The 22,054-nt window shown below is 47.3% G+C and overlaps 3 protein-coding genes across 5 annotated transcripts; 1 reads left to right on the top strand and 2 right to left on the bottom strand.

Annotated features, from left to right (window-relative positions):
* Window positions 1-66: 66 nt before the first annotated feature.
* On the bottom strand, window positions 67-2,573 carry LOC117569752 (BTB/POZ domain-containing protein 10). Its single transcript, XM_034251043.2, has 5 exons — window positions 2,483-2,573; window positions 1,268-2,292; window positions 909-1,106; window positions 517-834; window positions 67-444 (listed from the first exon to the last, which is right to left on the bottom strand). The coding sequence occupies exons 2-5, from the start codon at window positions 1,911-1,913 to the stop codon at window positions 215-217; spliced, it is 1,392 nt and encodes a 463-aa protein (XP_034106934.1). The 5' UTR covers window positions 1,914-2,292; window positions 2,483-2,573; the 3' UTR covers window positions 67-214.
* Window positions 2,574-2,644: 71 nt separating this feature from the next.
* On the top strand, window positions 2,645-17,585 carry LOC117569739 (PHD finger protein rhinoceros). 3 transcript variants are annotated; one of them, XM_052005638.1, is made up of 8 exons: window positions 2,645-3,095; window positions 3,511-3,995; window positions 4,101-4,739; window positions 4,815-5,009; window positions 5,097-5,313; window positions 5,374-5,563; window positions 5,629-6,254; window positions 6,327-17,585. In XM_052005638.1, exons 3-8 carry the CDS (start codon window positions 4,258-4,260, stop codon window positions 15,561-15,563), a joined length of 10,947 nt encoding a protein of 3,648 aa, XP_051861598.1. In that variant the 5' UTR covers window positions 2,645-3,095; window positions 3,511-3,995; window positions 4,101-4,257; the 3' UTR covers window positions 15,564-17,585. The 3 variants fall into 3 exon arrangements, with proteins under 3 accessions (XP_051861598.1, XP_051861599.1, XP_051861597.1); XM_052005639.1 differs by having other exon boundaries at window positions 2,645-3,107; window positions 3,565-3,995; XM_052005637.1 differs by having other exon boundaries at window positions 2,645-3,107.
* A 1,268-nt stretch (window positions 17,586-18,853) lies between these two features.
* On the bottom strand, window positions 18,854-21,840 carry LOC117570724 (JNK-interacting protein 1). Its single transcript, XM_034252538.2, has 5 exons — window positions 21,408-21,840; window positions 20,901-21,250; window positions 20,057-20,787; window positions 19,806-19,990; window positions 18,854-19,733 (listed from the first exon to the last, which is right to left on the bottom strand). Exons 1-5 carry the CDS (start codon window positions 21,509-21,511, stop codon window positions 19,661-19,663), a joined length of 1,443 nt encoding a protein of 480 aa, XP_034108429.1. The 5' UTR covers window positions 21,512-21,840; the 3' UTR covers window positions 18,854-19,660.
* Between the last annotated feature and the right edge of the window lie 214 nt (window positions 21,841-22,054).

Below are 22,054 nucleotides of genomic sequence, written 5' to 3'. Positions count from 1 at the left end.
TACATTTATGAATTTTAGTTACATTTTTACTATATTAACCATTAGCTAAAGAAAAAATGAAAACGAATTAGTTATAAATTGTTCGTATTGTTTGTTTTTTATTTTTGTTTATTTTGATTTGCGTATACAAAATTTTGGATGAAAACGTAGAAAGCGTTCTGGGTGCGTGCAGCTATAACATGGCAGTGTGTTATTTGCCCTTGGGGCGACTTTACTACACATGTTCGTCAACGATGCCTGGAGCCGCAGCAACCGCAGCAGCTTGCTCCAGATCGTTTAACATGACAACGCCGCCGGCAGCTTCGTCCACGGCAACAACAGCGGCAACTGCGTCACCAGCGACGCCTACGCCAACAATGCCAATGGCGACAGCAGCTGCCATGTCAGCGTTATTTGCTTGAGCATTGACCACGGCTATAGCTGGGGGCGGTATGGGATTGCCACCTGAAGCAAGAAAACAAAGGAAAGTTTATCAAAATGTACAATAAGCAGCGAGCCCAGAAACACTTTGCTTACTTGCATCTAGTTCAAGTGGTGGATCAGCATTCGCCTCGGCGAGATTCGTAACTGATTTCGATTTAACACACTGGAAATCCACATGGCGACTTTTGGCCTCCTCTTTCTCCCACGACATGTGTATGAAAGGTCGTTGCACGTAGCTGTAAATGACCTCGGCACGACCGCCAGGACGTCGACGTATCTTTTCTTTGTGCGTGGGATAACCTTCGATGCCGCAGCGAATCTTCTTGAGACCGCGATCCTTCATCACCTGCTTAGCCACATCGCGATTCTCGATGTACTTGAAGAAACGATGCATAGCCGTGCTATGCACAGCTATGAAGTGGAGGAAACAGTTTATTAGAGATGTGTGGTCAAAGTATAAGTAGAAGTGGAAGTGAAGAACTTACTCTGACAGTACTCCTCGCCCATTTGGGGTGGGAACTCTTCGTCCCAATCGACCATGTCGTCGTCGAGCAGCACAACCACGTGACATTCGCGATCGCCACGTTGCGCCGATGCCACCATCAACGGCAAAATGAGATCCTCAAGAAAGACCTCGAACTGTTGACGAGCGCCCTCATTGCTCAGCTCATGGAGCAGGCCTCCTTTTGATGACAAAATTCACAACAACAGAGGCGTTTGGTCAGCATGTCAAGCAGAGTTAAAAAGAGAAAAAAAGACGGGGGAAGAGAGAGAGCATAGCAGACGGCAACAAACTAAGTGACGCCGTCCGTCTGCCAAACCAACAACCACACAACATACTCACTTAGATTCTGACAGCGAACTGTTGTCGCATCAAACGGTATCAGCAGGTAATCACAGGCCTCTTTTAGCTCCGGCACCGAAACGGTAGGCGGACATCGAATGACGCCACTCTTGTAGTACTCGAGTATGGCGCGAAACACTAAATGTGAGATGCCATCGGCCAATTCGTATTCTCCACGCTCATTGGGATGCACAAACTGAAATCCCGAGCCAAACATTGTGCCCAACATCGTGTTTGGATGTGCGGTCAGCAGTGTTTGCTCCACCGTAAACCGGACGCCATCCACCAGCATTGAGATACGCTCTGGGGGTCCCATACGAACTGCCGCTGCGGCAGCGGCGGCTGCACCACTGGTTGTTGGTGTCATGGATTTGTCGAGCTTGGAAATTGCGCCGCTTGAGACGTTCATTGTGTGTGTGTGTGAGTGTGCGTGTGTGTGCTGTTGCCTTTGCATATATGTGCTGCTCCGACTGCGATTTTTTAATATTCGACGTCTGCGCTCCTCGGCCGCTTCAAGATTCTCCTCAATGCTACTGCTGTCACTGTATGTGTCCTGTTGTTGTTGCTGCTGCTGCTGTTTGTTGCCTGGATTGCTATTGTTGTTGCTATTGCTGCCACTACTATTGGAATTTGGAGTTGTTGACATTTTTCGAAATTGTTTTCGTTTGCACTGTGTGTCGTGCAGTTCGGTTTAGTTTTTGAAAAAAAATTTAACTCGTTGAAGATTATTCCAGCAAAATGCAGACAAAGAAATACATTTGCATTTGTGTGTTTGGTTGTTTGTTTGTTTCTTGCTTCTTCAACAGCCGTTGGCGGGGGTTGGGGGGCGGTTGCCGAGGCGGGGCTGTCTCGTCTGTGTAAGCTTATCTCGATTTGTTAATCTGTAAGTCGCAGTTACTAGTTCAGCGTGCTGCTTACGTTTGCTCCCATTACTTAATGATGTAAAAATTTGTGCGAATTGTTGTTTTGCGCTGCCTCACATATAAGCAAGTATATTCTCTCCTTTTGCTTCTTTATCAGTGTGCCTGCAAGTAAATTTTTCAAAAATATACTAGTTTGCTTGCAAAATATATATCGCTCGCGGGGGTCTGGCTACACTCAATTTGTAGAGTGGGAGTCCGCAACTATTTGAAATGTATTTAGATTCCCGTCTTGTTATTTGTTATTTGATTTAACTAGCACTCAACAATGAAATTATGTTTAACTAATGCTCACATGAATAAATGTTGTTTTCTGCTAAACTTAAAAAAACGAGTGCGTAATTTTTTGTTGGCATACGAATGTAGATACAAAGAAATTTGATAAGTGACCGCAGAATAAATTTCAAAATATACCAAAAATATACTTTTCTACAAGTATCGTTGATGTTTGGATGCACGCAAAACGTAAATTGTGAACCAATGCATATATCGATAATCGATTCCGGTACAGCTCTAATAATCGATAAGCCGAAAAGCAAAATGGCAGACGTAGAAAACGAAACCGAGAAGAAAATCTTGTAAATAATCCGTAAAAATTGCATATTTGTCGCAAATATTATGCCAATTGCGCGAATCGCGAGTGCATAATAAAACGTAACGTGTAATTTGTTTGCTGAGCCCATTTCGGCCACCAGCAAGTGCTCGCGTGTGTGTCTGCGGCGGCAAAAGCAAAGCCCAGAGTAATATAGAGTAATCCCAATCAAAATTCGCTCGAACGCGACAACCAAAACAGCCAAACAAAGCAACAAATGTGGCGACAATGCCAACCAGCGGGCACGGGCATGATTTAAAAAACATTCTCAAAATGTGCAATTTGCAAAAACAAATAATATTACTACAATAAAAACGTAGGAAAAAAGGTGCAAAAAACGTCGAATGTGTATGGTAGAGGAGGGATTTGAGAAGGCGCTGAGGAGTGGAACAGAGATGTTCGCACAAAAGCTGGCGGCTGCAACACGCATGCCACCTGCGTCCCGCTCGCACCTATGCGATAAAAGCGCGCGCCCTTAAAACGAGCGTGCGAGATAGATGGATTTTTTTTTGGGATGGCATTTGACGATTGCGTTTCACAGTAGCCAGCTTTTGTTTGTGGATTAGCGATTTTCTATTTTCCGTTTTACTGTCAGTTTCAGTACGTTCTTTTTTTCGTTTTTGTGTATTTTTTGTGTGACGAAAAATGCATAGAAAATGTACAACTAAAAATTTGCAAATGTGCAAAAAACTGCTGAGGCTGATTGTAAGCAAAAAAAATACATTTTATAGGGATGTTCGAGTAAAGTAATAATAATAATAATAACATTTTGGATGTGAGAACAGCGCAGTGATTTAATAATACGTTTTTTGAGATCGCAAAAAGTGCGTGCGAAAAACAAAAATAATCAAAACGACGAAGGAGAGAGACAAGAACAACAATAACACAAAAGCGCGGTGGGAGCGGCAGGCAGAAGAGCGCGCTGTTATTGCTGTAGAGCAGTGCACGGCACAAGACTGCAAAGTGGCGGCGCTACTCGGGATTAGTGCTGGTGCAGCGGCAGCGGCGGCGTCCATGTTCCACGGGCGGCAGCAGCAGCAGCACAACAACAACAACCACCAAAACAAAAACAGCAGCAACAATAACACAAATTATAATCAGCATATTTATAATATACACAACAACAACAATTCAAAGACCAGAAGATTGCAACAGCAGCAGCAACAACAACCGGCGGTTTGGTTGTGGTGTCGTCAATTGTGGCCTTAAGCATGTAGTAAGTACTTATCATATCATACTTATGTATATATTTTCCAAAATTATTGCTAGTTCATTGATTAATCTGTTTGCATTTACCCCGTTCGTTGCTTTATCCATTCAGGTCGCACTTGGCAGACATTAAAAGCAAACGCGGGAGGTCTAAGTCTTAAGCACAATTCGAGAGCCGAGACAGAATTGAAACGGTTCAACGAAGACGCGAAACCAGATCAACTACACAAAGTAAACAAAAGCACACAAAAACACAACACCAATGAAAAATGTCACAAAGAGGTAAACGCGGTAATCAGCAGCAGCTGCAACCGCCGCAGCAGCCGCCGCAGCAGCAGCAGCGACAGGATGTTGAACCGCAACCGCCGCCCACGAAGCGACGCAAAGGTCGTCCGCCCAACGGTGCCCCAACAGCTGCTGCAGCAACAACGGCAACAGCGGCGACAACTGCAGCCACCGCAACAGCAGCAGCAAATGCAGCATCATCCTCAAGTACAGCAGGAACAGGAACTGCGTTGGAGCAACATGAGCACAGTCCGCAGGCAAAGTCAGCAACAACGAAGCTGCCGGGCAAGGCTAAATCGGCCAGCAAATGTAAATCGCAGGGCAACAACAGCAATAGCAATAACAACACCAACAACAGCAACAATAGCGGCAGCAATAGCACGTGGCAAGCACGCTCCGTGGCCGATATTAAAATGTCGAGCATCTACAATCGCAGCTCAACAGAAGCGCCAGCTGAACTGTATCGGTAAGTATTCTACTTTTACCTCAAGGATTAATCATCATATCCATCATTGTATTCTATATTATTCTGCAATTTTAGCAAGGATCTCATTAGCGCAATGAAATTGCCAGACTCAGAGCCATTGGCCAACTACGAGTATCTGATTGTAACCGATCAATGGAAGCAGGAATGGGAAAAGGGTGTCCAGGTGCCCGTCAATCCCGATTCGCTGCCCGAGCCGTGTGTTTATGTGCTGTCAGAGCCAATTGTGTCGCCAGCGCATGACTTTAAACTGTGAGTACTCAACTCTTTCCAATTGCAATATATTTTACTCGTATTTGCAATATATTTTAATTAATTTCAATGTTTTTGTTATTGTAGTCCAAAAAATCGTTTCCTGCGCATCACCAAAGACGAACACTACTCGCCGGATCTGCATTGCTTGACGAATGTGGTCGCCCTGGCGGAGAACACATGTGCCTATGACATAGATCCAATCGATGAGGCCTGGCTGCGTCTCTACAATGGGGATCGCGCTCAATGCGGTGCATTTCTCATCAATGAAACGCAATTTGAGCGTGTCATCGAGGAGCTAGAGGTAAATAAACTGTTGCAATATGCCATAATTGAATTGATTGAATTGAATTTGTAAATGCAGGTGCGTTGTTGGGAGCAAATTCAGGTCATACTTAAGCAGGAGGAGGGATTGGGCATTGAGTTTGATGAGAATGTTATATGTGATGTTTGTCGATCGCCCGACTCTGAGGAGGCCAACGAAATGGTATTCTGTGATAATTGCAATATCTGCGTGCATCAGGCTTGTTACGGCATTACAGCGATTCCATCAGGTACATTGTTATGATATGGGTATGTTAATATCCTTTTACTCATTACAAATTTGCAAATATTACAGGTCAATGGCTTTGTCGTACATGCTCAATGGGTATTAAGCCGGATTGTGTGCTGTGTCCGAACAAAGGCGGCGCTATGAAGTCGAATAAATCGGGCAAACATTGGGCGCATGTATCATGCGCACTCTGGATACCGGAAGTGAGCATTGGCTGTGTTGATCGCATGGAGCCGATTACAAAAATCTCAAGCATTCCCCAAAGTCGCTGGTCATTGATTTGTGTTCTGTGTCGGGAACGCGTGGGCAGCTGTATACAGTGCTCGGTGAAGACCTGTAAGACTGCCTATCATGTGACCTGTGCCTTTCAGCATGGGCTCGAGATGCGTGCCATCATCGAGGAGGGCAATGCCGAGGATGGTGTCAAATTGCGTTCCTATTGCCAAAAGCATAGCATGAGCAAGGGCAAAAAAGAGGGTGCAAGTGCCAGCAGTCATCATCATCATCATACATCCGCCGCCAGTAGCATGCAAAAGAATAATAAATTTGCCAGCACTGGCGCCGCTGCTGGCGATGGCAGCAATACGCCCGGAGGTGGCAAAGGTGAGGATCATCGCAGACGCAAGAATCATCATCGCAAAAACGACATGACCTCCGAGGAGCGTAATCAAGCGAGAGCGCAGCGCTTACAGGTATGAATTGTATAGAGTCTGCAGTTAATATTTCTCGTACTGAACAACTTCTTGATTCAACTTTTATTGCAGGAGGTGGAGGCGGAGTTTGATAAGCATGTGAATATCAATGACATTAGCTGCCATTTGTTTGACGTCGACGAGGATGCGATCGTGGCCATTTACAACTATTGGAAACTGAAGCGAAAGTCTCGACACAATCGTGAACTCATACCACCCAAGTCCGAGGATGTGGAGATGCTGGCACGCAAGCAAGAGCAACAGGATCTCGAGAATCATAAACTGGTCGTGCATTTGCGCCAGGATCTGGAGCGTGTGCGTAATCTGTGCTATATGGTCAGTAGACGTGAAAAGCTTTCGCGTTCGTTGTTCAAGCTGCGCGAACAAGTCTTCTACAAGCAGTTGGGTGTGCTCGATGAGGCTGTGCAGCAGCAGCAGGCGGCAGAGAGCAGCGCCAGTGGCAGCGGCAGCGGCAGCGGTAATAAGCAGCAACAGCTGCAACGTCCCGCATTGGATACGGATGCCATTATTTATGCGAATGATGGACCAACGCTATATGATCGATTCTATAGCTCGACGGATCAGCATACTGTGCCGGCGCAGTACCAGAGCTTACAATATATACTGGAGCAGCTGATGGGCAAGGTGCAGGCACGTGGACGCGCCTCACAGTCGCCCACCAAACGCAAACAGGCGGCGATCAAGAGTTCGCCCAAAAAGAAACTCAACAATGGTGCAATAACAACAACAACAACAACGACAAATACAACTACGACAACGCCATCAACGGCAACGGGAACGGCAACAGCAACAACACCAGTTGCAGCTGCTACAACAACGTCAGCCAATACAATGGCCAACAAGGCCAACAAGCCACGCGGCTCGCCAAGGGCGCCAGCAACGGCGTCCACGGCGATGCCGTGTGCGGGGAGGCGTGCCTCAAAGAGCGGGACGACAACGGCGGCGACGTCGAGTCATCATAAACCACACAAATCAAATGCAACGGCTGGCGGAACGTCCGCCGTTACGTCAAGCGGCAGTTCATCATCGGGTGATTCCAGCTCGGCGCATGATAGCAGCAGCAGTAGCGCCAGCAGCAGTTCTTCCTCCGATTCCGGCAGTGCCAGCGGGTCGGCCAGCGACTCCGGCAGCGATAGCAACAGCAACCGTAGCTACAACCACAATAAGGGCAGTCAAGCAGCCACAACAGGCAGCGGCGGCAAGGTCAGAAAGCAATCGTATGCGAGAAGCGTTGAGCAGCGACAAAAGCAACGGCAACGGCGTCAAAGTGAAGCAGCTGCGGGTGCGTCTGCGGCGTCTGGCGATGCCCGCACCAGCTGCAGTTCCTCCAGCGACGAAGACGATGAACGGCGCGAGCGGAATCGTGAACGGGAACGTGAACGGGAGAGGGAAAGGGAGCGAGAGCGTGGCAAGCAGCGCGTTAATAAGTCAGCAGTACCTGCTAAATCGCAAGCATCTAAGTCAAAGCACAGCACAACAACCGCAACAGCAGCAGCAGCAACATCAACTGGTGCGGCGGCTCGTCGAAAGCTTTCCAGCAATGGAACAACTACAGCAGCAGCAGCAACAGCTGCAGCAGCGTCCACGACGACACGCGGCCTTGCTCAAATGGACAAGGAAATGCAACAGCAAGATCCAGGCAGTTTGTCCAGCGATGAAAGTGAGGAGTTGCTGCCGCTAAAGCCGGCCGAGATGAGGCGCCACCTAACCACTGGCAACACATCGTCGAGCACAGCAAACGCAGGGTCAACAATGGCAACGGCAAATGCAAATCGCAAGCTGGGACATCACATCTATTCCGATTCGGATAGCTCGTCGACGTCTGTCCACGAGCCCGAACCGGAGGAGGAGCATGCGGCTGCCGAGAGTAATGTGAGCGATTCACAGAATCAGCAAACGATACGCACCAAGGCGGCCATGAAAGAGTTTGTTCCAGGCACAACAGCTGCCACATTGGCGACGGGCACTGCAACAGCGACAGCAACAACCACAACGACAACAACCAAATCCAAAGGCAATAACAAAGCGAATAGCAGTAAGAGCAATGCCACAACGTTTCCAGCGGTCGATCTGCTGGTGGTGCCACAGCGACAGGCAGCCAAAAAGGCATCCGAAAACATGCGCATATCGACGAATCTCGCGACATCACTGCTGCCCGATGCCTCCGAACGTTTGCGTGATCCGGAGCAGAGCAGCAGTGCTAGCGCAAGTGCGGGTAATAGCAGTGCCAAGAGTAAAACGAAAGACTCGAGCTACCGGAACACGGAGGTGGACAAAGCGCGACCAAAGGAGCTGCAGAAATCGTCTGGCAAAACGGCTGGTGAAACAACAGCGGAGCGTGGTAAACGCGGACGACCGCCGAAGGTGCAAAAGGACAAGGAGAAGGAAAAGGAGAAGGAAAAGGAGAAGGAAAAGGAGAAGGAAAAGGAGAAGGAAAAGGAGAAGGAAAAGGAGAAGGAAAAAGAGAAAGAAAAAGAAAAGGAGAAAGACAAGGAGAAGGACAAGGAGAAGGAAAAGGAGAAAGACAAGGAGAAGGTTGCCAGCTCCAGTTCCAGCACAACAACAACAGCAACATCTGCGCCTGCTCCCAAGAACAATGAAGTGGCCAAGCTGCAAAACTTTGCCGTTTCCTATGTGCCGCAGCGACAGGCAGCCAAGAAGGCAGCCGAGCAGCTGAAGAACAGCGGCGCAGCCTTGGCCAAGGTTGCCCAGGAGTCGAGCACAGCGAATGAGCTAAGCGAAAAGGATGTTGCGCCCTCAACAGCAACGACACCAGCCACACCCACAACAACAGCAACGCCAGCAACGGCGACAACTCCGTCAAGCAAAACGTCAGCAAGCAAACAGCAGACAACGACGACGCCTGTGCGACGAGCCTCCAACCTAAAGGAGCAGCCGCGTCGACGCTCCAAGGAGGAGGCGCCGACGCCTGTCAAGCGACGCATTGCGGCTCCGAACTTGTCGAGCTCTAGTTCGGGTGACAGCGACAGCAGCAGCAATTCCTCCAGCAGCAACAGCGACAGTTCTAGCAGTGGCAGTGGCAGCGGCACGGACTCGGACAGCGATAGCGATGCTGTAGAGAAGCGTAAGTCAACGCCAGCAACAGCTTCGTCAGTGGCAGCGCCAACGCCGGCAGCAGCAGCAGCAGCCACGCCCACAGCGACGTCCACGATGGTAGCGACAACCTCAACCTCAACCTCAGCAGTGCCAAAGCGTTCACCGCGCAAATCGCTGGACAAGCCGCCACCAGTGGCGCCTCTGGCTGGTCGCACGCGACAGAATTCCACAACCAAATCGCCAAAGAGAACACCGCAAAAACAGGCGCCGGAGACGTCGCCACATGTGCCTGCCACACCCAAGTCAACGGCTTCGCAACGCCGCAAATCCTCGCTGGACGATGCCGCCAAGCAAACGACGCCAACAACAACAACGTCATCAGCGCCAGAGACAACAAAGCGTGCCACACGGAATTCCAAGTCGCGACCACCGTCGCCAACACCTCCGACACCAGTTGCCGCTGTCAATGCCAAGGTCAGTCCTGAGAAACCAGCGACGGCGATGGTGACGACAGCATCGAGACGCAAGTCTCGGGCTGAATCGCCGAAAAAGACGCCACCGAATCTGGAGCATGAGATAGCGCAACGCAAGGCGGCGACGGGACGAACGACGAGTGCGCTGGACAAGCTGCTCGATAAGAAGCAGCAGCAGTTGAACAATGCCACGCCCACGCCGACACCAACGCCAACATCGACGCCCACGCCGCCACCCAAGCTGCGTGCTCCAACTCCCATTCAAGTGCCAGAGCTGCCAGCAGTCGAGGTGCCCGAAGTGCCAAACGAAAGGGAACGGGAACGAGAACGGGAACGAGAGCAGGAACAACAGCGATTGTCAGCGGAAGCCGAGGCTGGTGAACAGCCCATGGACATTGACGAGGAGCTGACAACGGCACCGACTCACACCCAGCTATCGGCGAGTGCCAGCAAATTGGCCGAACTCTCGGCGGACATCGATGAGCGACCGCCGGCAGCGCCGTTGCCTGCCTCGCCCACACCCACGCCCTCCAACGATGAGCTGTCCGATGATGCGGGTAGCGATCACAGCGATCGACGTCGCGGCAATCGCTGGCGTTCACGACGCCGTCGACGACGCGCCACACGGGATGAGGACGACGACGACGAGGAGGAGCAGCATACGCATCATACGCAGCATCTGTTGAACGAAATGGAAATGGTGCGTGAGCTGGAGGAAGAGCGCAAGAACGAGTTGCTGGCGAATGCCAGCAAATACTCGGCATCCACATCATCGCCTGCGGTCACAGTGATTCCTCCCGAGCCGCCAGAGATCATAGAGCTGGACTCGAATTCCAATTCAGGCGAACAGCAGCAGCAGCAGCAGCAACAGGCGCAGCAGCAACAACAGCAACAACAATCGCATCAACAGCAGTTGCAGCAGCAGCAACAACAACAGCAGCTGCCACCAACCACACCGTTGCAAGTGGCAGCGCCGCCTGCCGAACAAATGCCATTGCCTTGCAGCGCCTTGGAGCTGGATGCAGGGCATCAGCCAATTGTGGACACCATACTGGAGATGGAGGATAGCAAGTATGGCAACAATTTCACCTCGAATCTGTCCAGTGTGGCAAGTGTGCTGAATCCACCCAACTCGGGACCGCTTACCACACTCATCGGTGGTGGCAGCAACAACAACAGCAGTAGCAAGCAAATCTCCGAGGAGGACAGTGCACAGGCAACGCGTAATCTGCTCGAGAAGCTGCGCAAAACGAAGCGCAAAGCGGCGCTGGATGAGTGCAAGGATTCGCTTGATCTGCTGCCGCCAACACCTGCCATTCCCTCAGTCTTTCCATTCCATAATGCTGCCGATCCTGAAGATCTGATACATGCGCAAAAGGAGCTACAGCAACAACAGCAGCAGCAACAACAACAGCAGCAGCAACAGCAACAAAGTTGTCTCTTCAGCAGCTCAGCGCCTAACTCGGTGGCTAGCCAGATGACCATCAAGGACTCACCGATGACGGCGAATAGCGGCGGCAGCTATGCCAACAGCTTGGCCAATACGCCCACGCATGCCACGCCCACCACAAATGCAAGCAACAACAATCTGGGCTACAGCAACGTCGTCAACTATCAGGCAACGCAGGCAGCGCTCAGTTGCTACCTAGACAAGGCCTCACCACATCAGCAACAACAGTTGCACCTCAAGCCTACGGCGAGCAATGGCAACAATCAAAGCTCGGCAGCAGCAGCTGCTGGGGCAGCAACAACGACGCCAACGCCCGACTTTGTGGACTTGGCAGCGGCAGCTGTGAAGAATAGTCTGAGCGCCTATGGAGCAGGAGCAGCATCGGCAATGCCCACGCAAACATCGTCGACTGGCAATCAGTTGACTGGCAGCGGCAACAACAACAAGCTGAGCGACTACGATGAGAACACACGCATGCAGTCGCCATTTGGACGCATGCAACGCTGGAATGAGAATGATTTGATAGCCGCACGACGCAGTTCATCGCCTAGCTCGGTGTCCGAATCAAATGATCAGCCGCCCAGCCAATTGGCGCAGCAGCTAGACAAGAGTTTCTTCAATAGCTATGCGGCGGCAGCGGTGAGTGCAGCCAGCGGTGGCACAGCGGCAGCAGCGGTTGCTGCCGCAGCTGCAGCAGCGGCCGCTGGCGGTGTGAGTGCCAACAACAATAACAACAACAACAGCGGCAGCAACAGCGCCTATGGAAGTCACACACCGTTGGTGAACGGCATCGATGCCATGTCCATGTACAACAACACGCCTCAGCAGCAGCAACAGCAGCAACAGACGACGCCGACGCATGCGCAGCGCACGCCGAACAGTCAATACAATGGCGGCATCTATCCACAGCTGGCGGCCATGATGCAACAGCAGCAGCAGGGTACGCCCACAGAGGCGGGCAACCAACAGGGAATGTATGGCAACAGCGGGACACCGCAGCAACCAACGACGCCGTATGTGGGTACGCCGTATACGACGCCCAACATGACGCTGACCACAACACCGAATCATCAGTATCAGCTGCAATCGCCAGTCGATGGCAACATGCCGCCATATCCGGGCACGCTGCTCAGCAGCTGTGCCGAGCAGCAGATGCCACCGATGATGCCACCCACGCCCCCCGTGCAGGCGGTGCCACTGGAGCCGGTCTCAGTGCCGGTGACGGTGCCGGTGAATGTGCCAGTGCCAGTTGCAGTGCCGCTTCCTGTGTCCGTGCCAGTGTCAGTGCCTGTGCCTGTGTCCGTGGCTGTGCCCAAGGATGGTGTCTCGCCCAGCAAGCGCAGCAGCTCCAAGCAGCAGAAGCAACAACAGCAGCAGCAGCAACAACAACAGCTGCAGCAGCAGCAACAGCAGCAGCACAAATCACCACAACTGCCGCAGGGCAAATCACCAGGCAAGTCACCGCGACAGCCAACGGCATTGCATCCGCCGCCGACACCAACACCACCGATGCCCTCACCTGTTGCCAATGCAGCGCCCGCCAAATACGATCCACTGACGCACACGCTGACGGGGAAACTGCGACAGCGTGCGCCGCGTGGAAGTGGCGCCGCAGCGGGAAGTCGGGGACGCGGACGTGGACGAGGTCGTGGCCGTGGTGGGGCGGCGAGCAATGCCATATTGCCGTTGCCGCCACCGATGGCGGATTACGGCAGCAACACGCACATTGTCAACAATCTAGTGGGCACGCCTTTCGAGTTCAACAACTACGATGATGAGTTGGCCGGTCCTGGTGTGGAGAATCTGCAATCGTTGCGCGATCGTCGGCGCAGCTTCGAGCTTCGTGCCACGCCCAACTCCGCAGGTGCAGGTGGACCGCCCACTACAAGCTATGCCAGTTGCAAGCTGCGTGGCCAAAACAAGTCGCAAGCAACAGCAGCTAGCAATCCGCTGATGCATGAGATTGTGCAGCCCGTGTTGCCGGGTCCCGTCGATATGCGCACCTATAATCTGGGCTTTGAGGCGCCGCACAGCACTGCCTCCCAGGAAGCATATCAGAACAATCTGTTGGGTGCCTTTGACTCTGGAACAGCGGATCAGACGCTTAGCGAATTCGATGAGGAGGATGAGCGACAGTTTCAGTCGGCATTGCGGGCCACGGGAACGGGCAGCAGCAGCAACAACACCAGCAGCAACACCAACAACAACAGTGGCAACAGCAGCAACACGTCGCCCAATAAGCTGCCGACAACAGCGGCAACAACAGTTGCAGCAGCAGTCGCGGCCACAGAAGCCGGAGTGGGAGTGGGAGCAGTGTCTGGAGTTGGAGCAGTCGGTGCACAGCCAGCGGCGAGCAGCTTGCTCAACAGCGCATTGCACTCGACGGAGGCGAATCAATCGGCGCCAAGCGTAGCGAGCAACACGCTCGTCTCTGAGCTGGTGCCCACGATGGAGGCCTCGATGGAGGCCACCTCAGAGGAGGTGTCCATAGACTCGGACACAACGACGCTGACGACGAAGGCTTCGTTGTCGGATGCACGCAATCAACTCAAGCTGAAGATCAAGGGACCACTCGCATATCCGGATCTGCACTACAGCACGGTGACGAACAGCAGCATGTCCAGCAGTTCATTGGTGCAGGCGAATGCAGTGCAGACAACGGTGACCGCACAGCTCACGGCAACGGTGGCCAGCACCTCGTCCTCGTCGATGACTGTGAGCGGCAATTCGAGGCGTATGCGCAAGAAGGAGCTGCTCAGCTTGTACGTGGTGCAGAAGGATACGCTGAATGATGACAGCTCTTGTGGTTTACCAGCTGCATCCGATAGTTTGCCCCTGGAGAATATGCGCAAGTCGGATGCCAGCGAACTGGACGATGAGCAGTTGACGGGCGGTAGTTCGAAGCGCTTCAAGAAGAACTCGAGCAGTCGCGAGCTGCGTGCCTTGGATGCCAATGCGGGTCTGGAGGAGCAACTGTTGCCGGCGGGTGCTGGCGGTGGTGGCAACGATGGACGGCGACGCAGCGCCTGCAGTTCGGGCAGCACGGACAATGGCAAGACAGGTGCAGCGAGCAGTGCGGGTAAGCGACGGGGCCGCAGCAAAACGCTGGAGAGCAGCGAAGATGATCATCAGGCGCCCAAGCTGAAGATCAAGATAAGAGGACTGCCGGCGGCGAGCGGAGAAACTAATGCCGGTGTTGGCCTCAATTCGGAGAGCAGCAAGTACAGCAGCTACGAGATGACGCGACGAGCGTGTCCGCCGAAGAAACGTTTGACCAGCAACTATAGCACACCAACGCTGGAGGAGATCAAGCGTGACTCGATGAACTATCGCAAGAAGGTCATGCAGGATTTCGACAAGGGTGAGGATAACAACAAGCGTGAGTTGGCCGGCGACAATGAGACGTTGCTGGTTAAGCCGAAGAAGGATAAGAAGGACAAGCCGAAGAAGGACAAGAAGGAGAAGAAGCGTCACAAGCAGCAGCAACAGCTCATCCTCAACAGCAACAGCAGCACCACGAACACAACAACGATGACCACAACGCTGATTGAGAACACAGCCAGCGATTCACCGGGTGAGAAGCCAAAGCTGATACTGCGCATCAATAAGCGCAAGACAGAGACAACGACCACCACAATGATGACCATCAGCAGCAGTGGCGCAGCGCAGGAACAGCCGCAAATGGAGGCGCCGTTGCGCTTAAAGATCGCTCGAGTCTCGGCCGGTGGCGTCTATGCGATTGGTGCCAAGTCCGAGACAAGCAAAGAACCAACTCCAACCTCAGTGACAACAACAGCATCGCCGGCAACAGCGTCGGAATTGCCGCTGCTTCCATTAGTAGGTGCATCGCCGTCGTCGGGCATGATGATGCCGAACAGCTTCACGCCGCACTCGCAGAATGCGAACGCATCGCCGGCGCTGCTGGGGAAGGATACGAGCACACCGTCGCCTCCCTGCCTTGTGATTGATTCCAGCAAGAGTGCGGATGTGCATGATTCGACGTCGTTGCCGGAGAGCGGGGCAAGTGCATCGGTTGGCAGTGGACTCGTTGGGGTCGGTGGTGGAGTTGTTGGCGTTGGGCCTACGACGCCGTTGTGCGTGAATGTGGGTAACTATGATAATAGCAACAATTCACTGCCATCGGCCAGCGGATCGGGATCAAGCAATTCGTGCAACAGCAACTCGAACAACAATAACAGCAGCAACAGCAACAACAATAATAACAACAACAATAACAGCAACAGCGGCAGCGGCAACGGAACAACAGGCGGTTTACTTCCATTGAAAAAAGACTGTGAGGTTAGATGATAATCATATGTAAAGCAAGCAAGCGATCGAGCGAGCGACCAATCGATAATTATCGATCGATCGATTACTTCCAAACAGCAACAAGTGTCCTAAGTTACCCCCTAAACACAAAGCAACAAAAACACACCACCACACTCTCTTTCAGCACCACCTTAACCTCGACCTCGACCTCAACCTCAACCTCGAACTCAACTTCCGCATCCCTCATCTTTCTCTTTTAAATGTTTGTACAGCACACTCGAACAGTTCCCTATACCTATAATACTATCTTGTACAGTTAGTTTGTAAGTCCTACCATCTACCACAATCCTGCAATCACTTCCCTTCTTTAAGTACTATCTATCTCTCTATACATATATATACATAACTCTCGTCCCGTGTTTGTAAGGTTTGTTTTACACAGCTACACCGAGATATTATTTCAAACGTATTTATATAAATGATAAAATGATAACGATAAAAATGCCCTACAACACACTGCAGAATATAACCTACAAACAAAACAAATTACTAATTGCATAATTGTACATTTTAATTAAAGCGAATTTTATATATATACCTATATATGCATATACATATATATATATATGAGAATATATTTAAACTAGTTTAGAATATGTAAAATACTGTATTAAAGTTATATTTTCGCATTATGTTTACGTTTAGCCTAAATATCAGAAACGAAACGAAACAAAACCATAAATATAATGCTCGGTTATAGAACGGATCATGATGTCGGGTCGGGATTATGAGACGTTAGCCTGCTAGTTAACCCACTTCCATAAAAATACCTACTCATATATAAAGAAAAGCAAGTAAAATCGTAAACAAAAAATCTATATAAACATATATTATATATATAAATACACATATATATATAAAAATATATATATATATTTTAATTATTTATTAATACCTATTTAAAAATGACACAACAATGAGAAATGTATAAAATAATCATAAAACACAACATTAGCAAAAGAATTTGTTAAAAAAATGAGATGAGAAAAAAAAAACACAAAAAAAAAAGAAGAGAAAACTTAAGCGCAGTTGTAGCCTTTAGTCATTAATTGTAGTTCTTAGCGAAAATCAAAGTCGGCTGCCCCGGATAACGATGGTAGGAGGATGGATGGGGCACTTGCCGCAACTAAGTGCATATATAAAAAGCAACCAGCAACATATACCTAGACCTAAACCACAAACAAATCGAAACAAAACCAACAACAACAACAAATTTGAAGTGTTTGTATTTTTAGGGTATAAGTCAAATTGTGTCGAGAAACTCCAAAAGTTACAGCAACAAATTAGTTTTCCGTTTTTAAATTCTTATTTTTTTATATAGTTAATTTCATTCTGTTTTTCGTTTTTTCTTTAATTTTTTTTGTAGCATCGCAGTTTAGCAATAGCAAAAAGAAATATAAGTAAAACAACAACAAAGACGCCTTTTGTCTAGGCCAAGTCAAAAAACACACACAATATAAATATTTGTGTATATGTTTATATATGGTTAGGCATATGTTCGATCTGATCGAGCATTCCAACTCGAGGATTCTCTTTTATTATATAAAAAAACAAAAAAAACAATGTAATGTAATTCTTTTCAAAACAGTATCGATCACAAAGAACTTGATTATGTTTAACTATATATAAATATATATCCATGTATTGTATATACAAATTTTAATTTAACGCAAAGTTACACGACAAACTATTATGCATAACAGGAAAAAAAAACGAAACAAAAAAAAGAAAAAAAAACAACAAAGTAATCTACACCTACAAAAATATTTATTCCAACATATTCAGAAATTGTAATCTTAGATCTATTGAAATGGTAAATTGGAAAATTTACGATGATAATTGTGTAATTGTAAATAATTGTGTGTATGCGAGAAAATGTTTTTTATTATTACGTTCGTTCTAATCTAATTATTAATTAATTCTGATTATTAATTTTAAATTGTAGTTTTAGCAAAAATTTAAATAAAAACAAAAAGCCTTATTTAAAAAAAAAAAAACAAAATCGACAACAAGAATATAAAAAAAAGAAGGAATCAAATACTCTACACAGTTGCACAACCATTTACTTTTCATCATTCAGGTTATAAATAACTATAATTATATAAATAAATAGCAAGAAATCCACTTTTGAAGCCACACAAGAGTCAATCGGATGGAATCAATAATAATACACAAAAATACCAACAACAAAATCTGTCAATTAAACAATGCATTAAATTGATTCACGTTGTGGTTGACATTGAAATTTGAACAGTTCGAATGAATAACTAACTAACTCGTAATAATATTTAAATGGATGTAAGGACTAAATATTTTTGGTGCCGTTTTGTACAAATGAAGCAATATTCTGAACTTGTTACTACGCATTGAAGAACAAACTATAGTTTAGTCGATAAGTCGACCAAATTGTGGTACTTATTTTGTTTTGGGTTAATGAACACACACTTTTTAGGACAGCCAGACCAACTTCTAGTTGAATAAAACACGTAATACTATATATACATAAATATATATATATACATATATAAATTAAGTGAAGGAATATTTCAGCCAATCGTTTTGCAGAGTTTAAATAATTGGGATAAGTCGAGAAACCTCTAATAATATGCCTAAATAACGTATAAAATGAAAGGAAATACAGAATAAATTCATAAGGAGAAACACATCAAGTATAGATTTCTAAGCAAATAGGCAAACAATAAGTATTACTAATGAAATTATTATTATTATTATTATTGCATTATTATATTATTATTATTATTATTATGATATATGATTAAGTGTTGAACAGGTGGCAACAGTTAGAGATTAAGCAAGTAGGGCTACATAGGGAAATATACAGAAAAGCATATTAGAATTAGAGTTAGAATGTAGAAATTGCAGGCATACGAACGAGGAGGGGAAAGTAAGTGTTATTTGAACCACAGAAGAACAACAACAATCTAAGCACATGCCTAGTAAATCCAAATATATATATATATACATTATGTAAGATACGTATATAACAACATTTTATGTATGTTAAATAATTATGAACATGATTTCTACACTTGCAAAAACACAAAAAAAATTAAGTAAAAATTCGAAATATGTATAAATAATGCTGTAAAAATCAAGAAACCAACCAACTAGTAAAGCTAAGTTGTATTATAAATATGAAAATATAGAAAAAATTATACATAAATTATTAAAAAAAAGTCAAAAGGTCTTTTACTTACGGTCTTAATTCCCCCCCACAAAAAAAGAGAACACAAATCTGTTCAGAGTTTTATATATAGTAATATATATATTTTTGTTTACATATATTTTCGTCTTCATATATATATATAGATTTGTTTTACACATCTTAGAATTGGGCTTTTCTTTTTTCAATAATAAGTAAGTAATACTAGAATATTTGCGTGTGGAATTGAAGGTATTGAGCCTTACATTTCGATAACTAAAAAGATTCTACAACCAGATGAAAGATCTTGACTAATTTGTTGGATCGTTGGATACGTATATATTTGGCCGCACAAAAAGTCGCGAAGATATTGTGTATATAGCTTGTGTGGTACAACTGATTGATATTAGTTTCTAGTTCTTCCGATAGATAATCATCTGGTTTGTGCATATATTTGTTTATATAGTAAATGTATTGTTTTTTTTGTTTATCGGAAATTGCTATTTAAAGTCACATTGTGTATTGTTTTCTGTGTGTGTTTTTAATTTTGGGATTATAGCGCATTTCTATAAATTACACTTAAATTGTCTAATCGCTGTGTGTTCTGTGTGCTGCTTTACGAACCGAAATGAACTATTTACATGCTTAAAGATTGCAAATTTTTTTGGAATTTCACTTGGAAAATTATTGTATTAGTTAGACTTTGTGTTTTTGTTTTTGTATGTGAGCTTAGATTTTTCATTTGTTGTTTTTTGCTTTTGTTGACGAAGACCAAACATTTGTGGAGATTCTCTTTTTTTTATTAATAATCACACAAAAAATATATATCATATTGTATTGTAATAATGTGTGGTTGTTTGCTTTTTGTTTTTCTTTTAATTTTAAAGCATTAAACTTTCTTTTTGTTTTGTTTCTACTCAATGTAGATGTCCTCGATGGGATAAGCGGTCTCAATAAATTTCTGATAGAATCGTTGAAAGGCGCGTCTGTTGGATAGAGTAAAATTAAAAATTAATATCATCTTTCATATAGGGGTTGGATATCAAGTTGAAACTCACCCCACAGCCTCGGCAACGGGTCGTGTCGACTCAGAGCCCTTGAAGACGTGACAGGCGAAACGCTGCACTGTCGGATGCTTGGTGATGAAGCCAATGAAGCGATGATCCCGTGGATGAAAAGCGCAAAACGAGACATTCTTCAGCGAGTAGAAGTAATCGATGCAGGGTTTCTTCTCCTTTTTGTTCTGTTTAGCAAGAGAATTTATAAGTTATAGCTAGTAAAGTATACAAAACGCTCTCTCTTGACTTACATTTGGTGCCGAGCGATCGACCATGCGCAATCCTTGATCGGATACCTCCAAAATGCACGTTTGTCCCGTTGGCGAATTCCCATATTCACCCACAATTTTGCGCACCGCTTGACAGACGACGCCGGTGCCCTTGTGTGCCAGCGTCTCCACGGAACCCAGATAACCGAGCAGATAGCGCTCCTTCTTCACCAGCTGCACCGTCGGATCAAACTCATTGTAATCCAAATCAACGGCATAGGCCGATGGAAAGATCCCCTGACGTCCGGTGCGCAAATTGACGCCCTCGCACCACAAATCCTCGGCCTCCTTTTGCACATAGATGGCATCGCCAATCTCTAGCTCAATTTCATCGTGATGCCTGGGCACAAACTTGTGCAGTCCCCGATGTGTGGCCTCCAGCATCTCCAGCTGCCCGAAGGGTACACCACCAAACGGTGGCGGGAATGGAGATTGCGACACCGGGGATGTGATCTGTGGCGACATGCTCTTGAAATCGTTGGGCGAATGCGCGGTGCTGTGGCCGCTGTCCACATCGCCCAGGCTCTGCAAACGCTCCGAATCCGGACTGGAGTCCTCATCCAGCAGATAGCCACACTTGAGCGACAAGAACGAACGCTGCTGATTGGAGCGTGGCGGAGCTCCTCCAGTTGCTGTGGCGCCGCCAATGCGAAACTCATCCGCCAGCGTGCAGGGCGTTTGTCCAGCGGCACCTAGAATGTGTAGAATGGAAGCTGCAACGAACCCATGAGTAGATTAGCTTCAACTACGTTGGGAGGCGGGAGACAGGACGTGTTTGTGGACACATGCTTGGGTTGTAGGGGGAATGTATTTGAACTCCACTTACATTTCTTATTTTTGGGTATCTCGGGCAGCTTGCGACGACGTCGTGTGGCCGCTGCAGCTGTGGGTGTCAACAGCTCTGTGGTGGCGCCAATGGTCACGGGTCCGGGGCCAGTTGTCATGCCATTGATGCCAATGAAGCCGCCAATGGCATCCTGATGATTCAGCGGATGATGGCGATGCGAATTGAATGAATCATTCGTATCGAGCGAACCATCCGAGGAGAGTGTCACCTTTAGGCCATCGCCGAGCTCATCGTCCTCGACTTGACGCTGCAGTTTCGCCTCCTCCTCCTGATCGGAGCCATCGCTTTTCGAGGAGTGCGAATCATCCAGGTCATCGTTGGGTATGAGACTGTGTGTGTGTGTTTATGAAATCGAAATCAATTAGCAATGAGCAGTAAAAAAAAGAGTTTAAATTTTGAATGACAAACACGTGTCGCAATTGATTTTTCACTGCGGTTTCGTCGACACTAATTGGGTGGGATTTGAAGTGAAGTGTGTGTACTTACGAGTAAAATGCATGTGTGTTTTTCTTTTTGCCAAATGGGCTGCTGCTGACTGCATGTGGCTCAAATATGGGCCTATGGAATTCCTCAAATTCGCTGTCGGCCATTTCGATGGCCCAGCACAGCTGCCACGCCTATTTGTGGAGCTACAGCTACGCCTACGTCTACGTTTGCTAACTGCAATTAGTTGTTCACTTTCTGAATTTTCACTTGCAAATCGCACACAACATTGCCACACACAAAAATCATTCAGCCCAGAGATACTTTTTTTCACTTTACAAAATCAATAATTTCCTTGGCGTTGTGTCTTCGTACTTCAGCCCAGTTTGACGTCCACTTGACTGTTAATGTTCCACGCTCTGCTGTGTGGTTGGGATATTTTTCTTCATCATCAGGAAGCTTGCTCTCTCAATTTCGCTCTCTCTGCGCTCCCTTTGTCACACTCTCCACACCACTTTCTCACTTTCTCACTCTCTCTCTCTCTCGCTCTCTTCGCGCTTTTGCCGTTTTGCGTAACTTGCAACTTGTTTTTGTTTACAACTAAAGAACGCTTTGTGAGTTCGCAACTGGTCCGCCTCCCTTGGGGGTTGCCATCTTTCAATCATGCGCACATCCGTTCTCTGGCTTTTGCCTTTTGCTTTTAGGGGGTG

This window comes from Drosophila albomicans, chromosome 3, assembly GCF_009650485.2.
Source record: "Drosophila albomicans strain 15112-1751.03 chromosome 3, ASM965048v2, whole genome shotgun sequence".
Classification (NCBI taxonomy): domain Eukaryota; kingdom Metazoa; phylum Arthropoda; class Insecta; order Diptera; family Drosophilidae; genus Drosophila; species Drosophila albomicans.
The sequence above is the reverse complement of the archived record's forward strand: the minus strand, read 5'-3'. Positions and strand labels throughout refer to the sequence as shown.

Coding starts and splice junctions, on each gene's coding strand:
- LOC117569752 (XM_034251043.2), bottom strand. CDS start 1,913: ATGTCAACAACTCCAAATTCCAATAGTAGTGGCAGCAATAGCAACAAC. Junction 1,107..1,267: donor AGTTCGCTGTCAGAATCTAA/GTGAGTATGTTG, acceptor TGTCATCAAAAG/GAGGCCTGCTCCATGAGCTG. Junction 445..516: donor ACCACTTGAACTAGATGCAA/GTAAGCAAAGTG, acceptor TTCTTGCTTCAG/GTGGCAATCCCATACCGCCC.
- LOC117569739 (XM_052005638.1), top strand. CDS start 4,258: ATGTCACAAAGAGGTAAACGCGGTAATCAGCAGCAGCTGCAACCGCCG. Junction 5,010..5,096: donor CCAGCGCATGACTTTAAACT/GTGAGTACTCAA, acceptor TTGTTATTGTAG/TCCAAAAAATCGTTTCCTGC. Junction 5,314..5,373: donor GTGTCATCGAGGAGCTAGAG/GTAAATAAACTG, acceptor TTGTAAATGCAG/GTGCGTTGTTGGGAGCAAAT.
- LOC117570724 (XM_034252538.2), bottom strand. CDS start 21,511: ATGGCCGACAGCGAATTTGAGGAATTCCATAGGCCCATATTTGAGCCA. Junction 20,788..20,900: donor GATACCCAAAAATAAGAAAT/GTAAGTGGAGTT, acceptor GGTTCGTTGCAG/CTTCCATTCTACACATTCTA. Junction 19,734..19,805: donor CCCGTTGCCGAGGCTGTGGG/GTGAGTTTCAAC, acceptor TCTATCCAACAG/ACGCGCCTTTCAACGATTCT.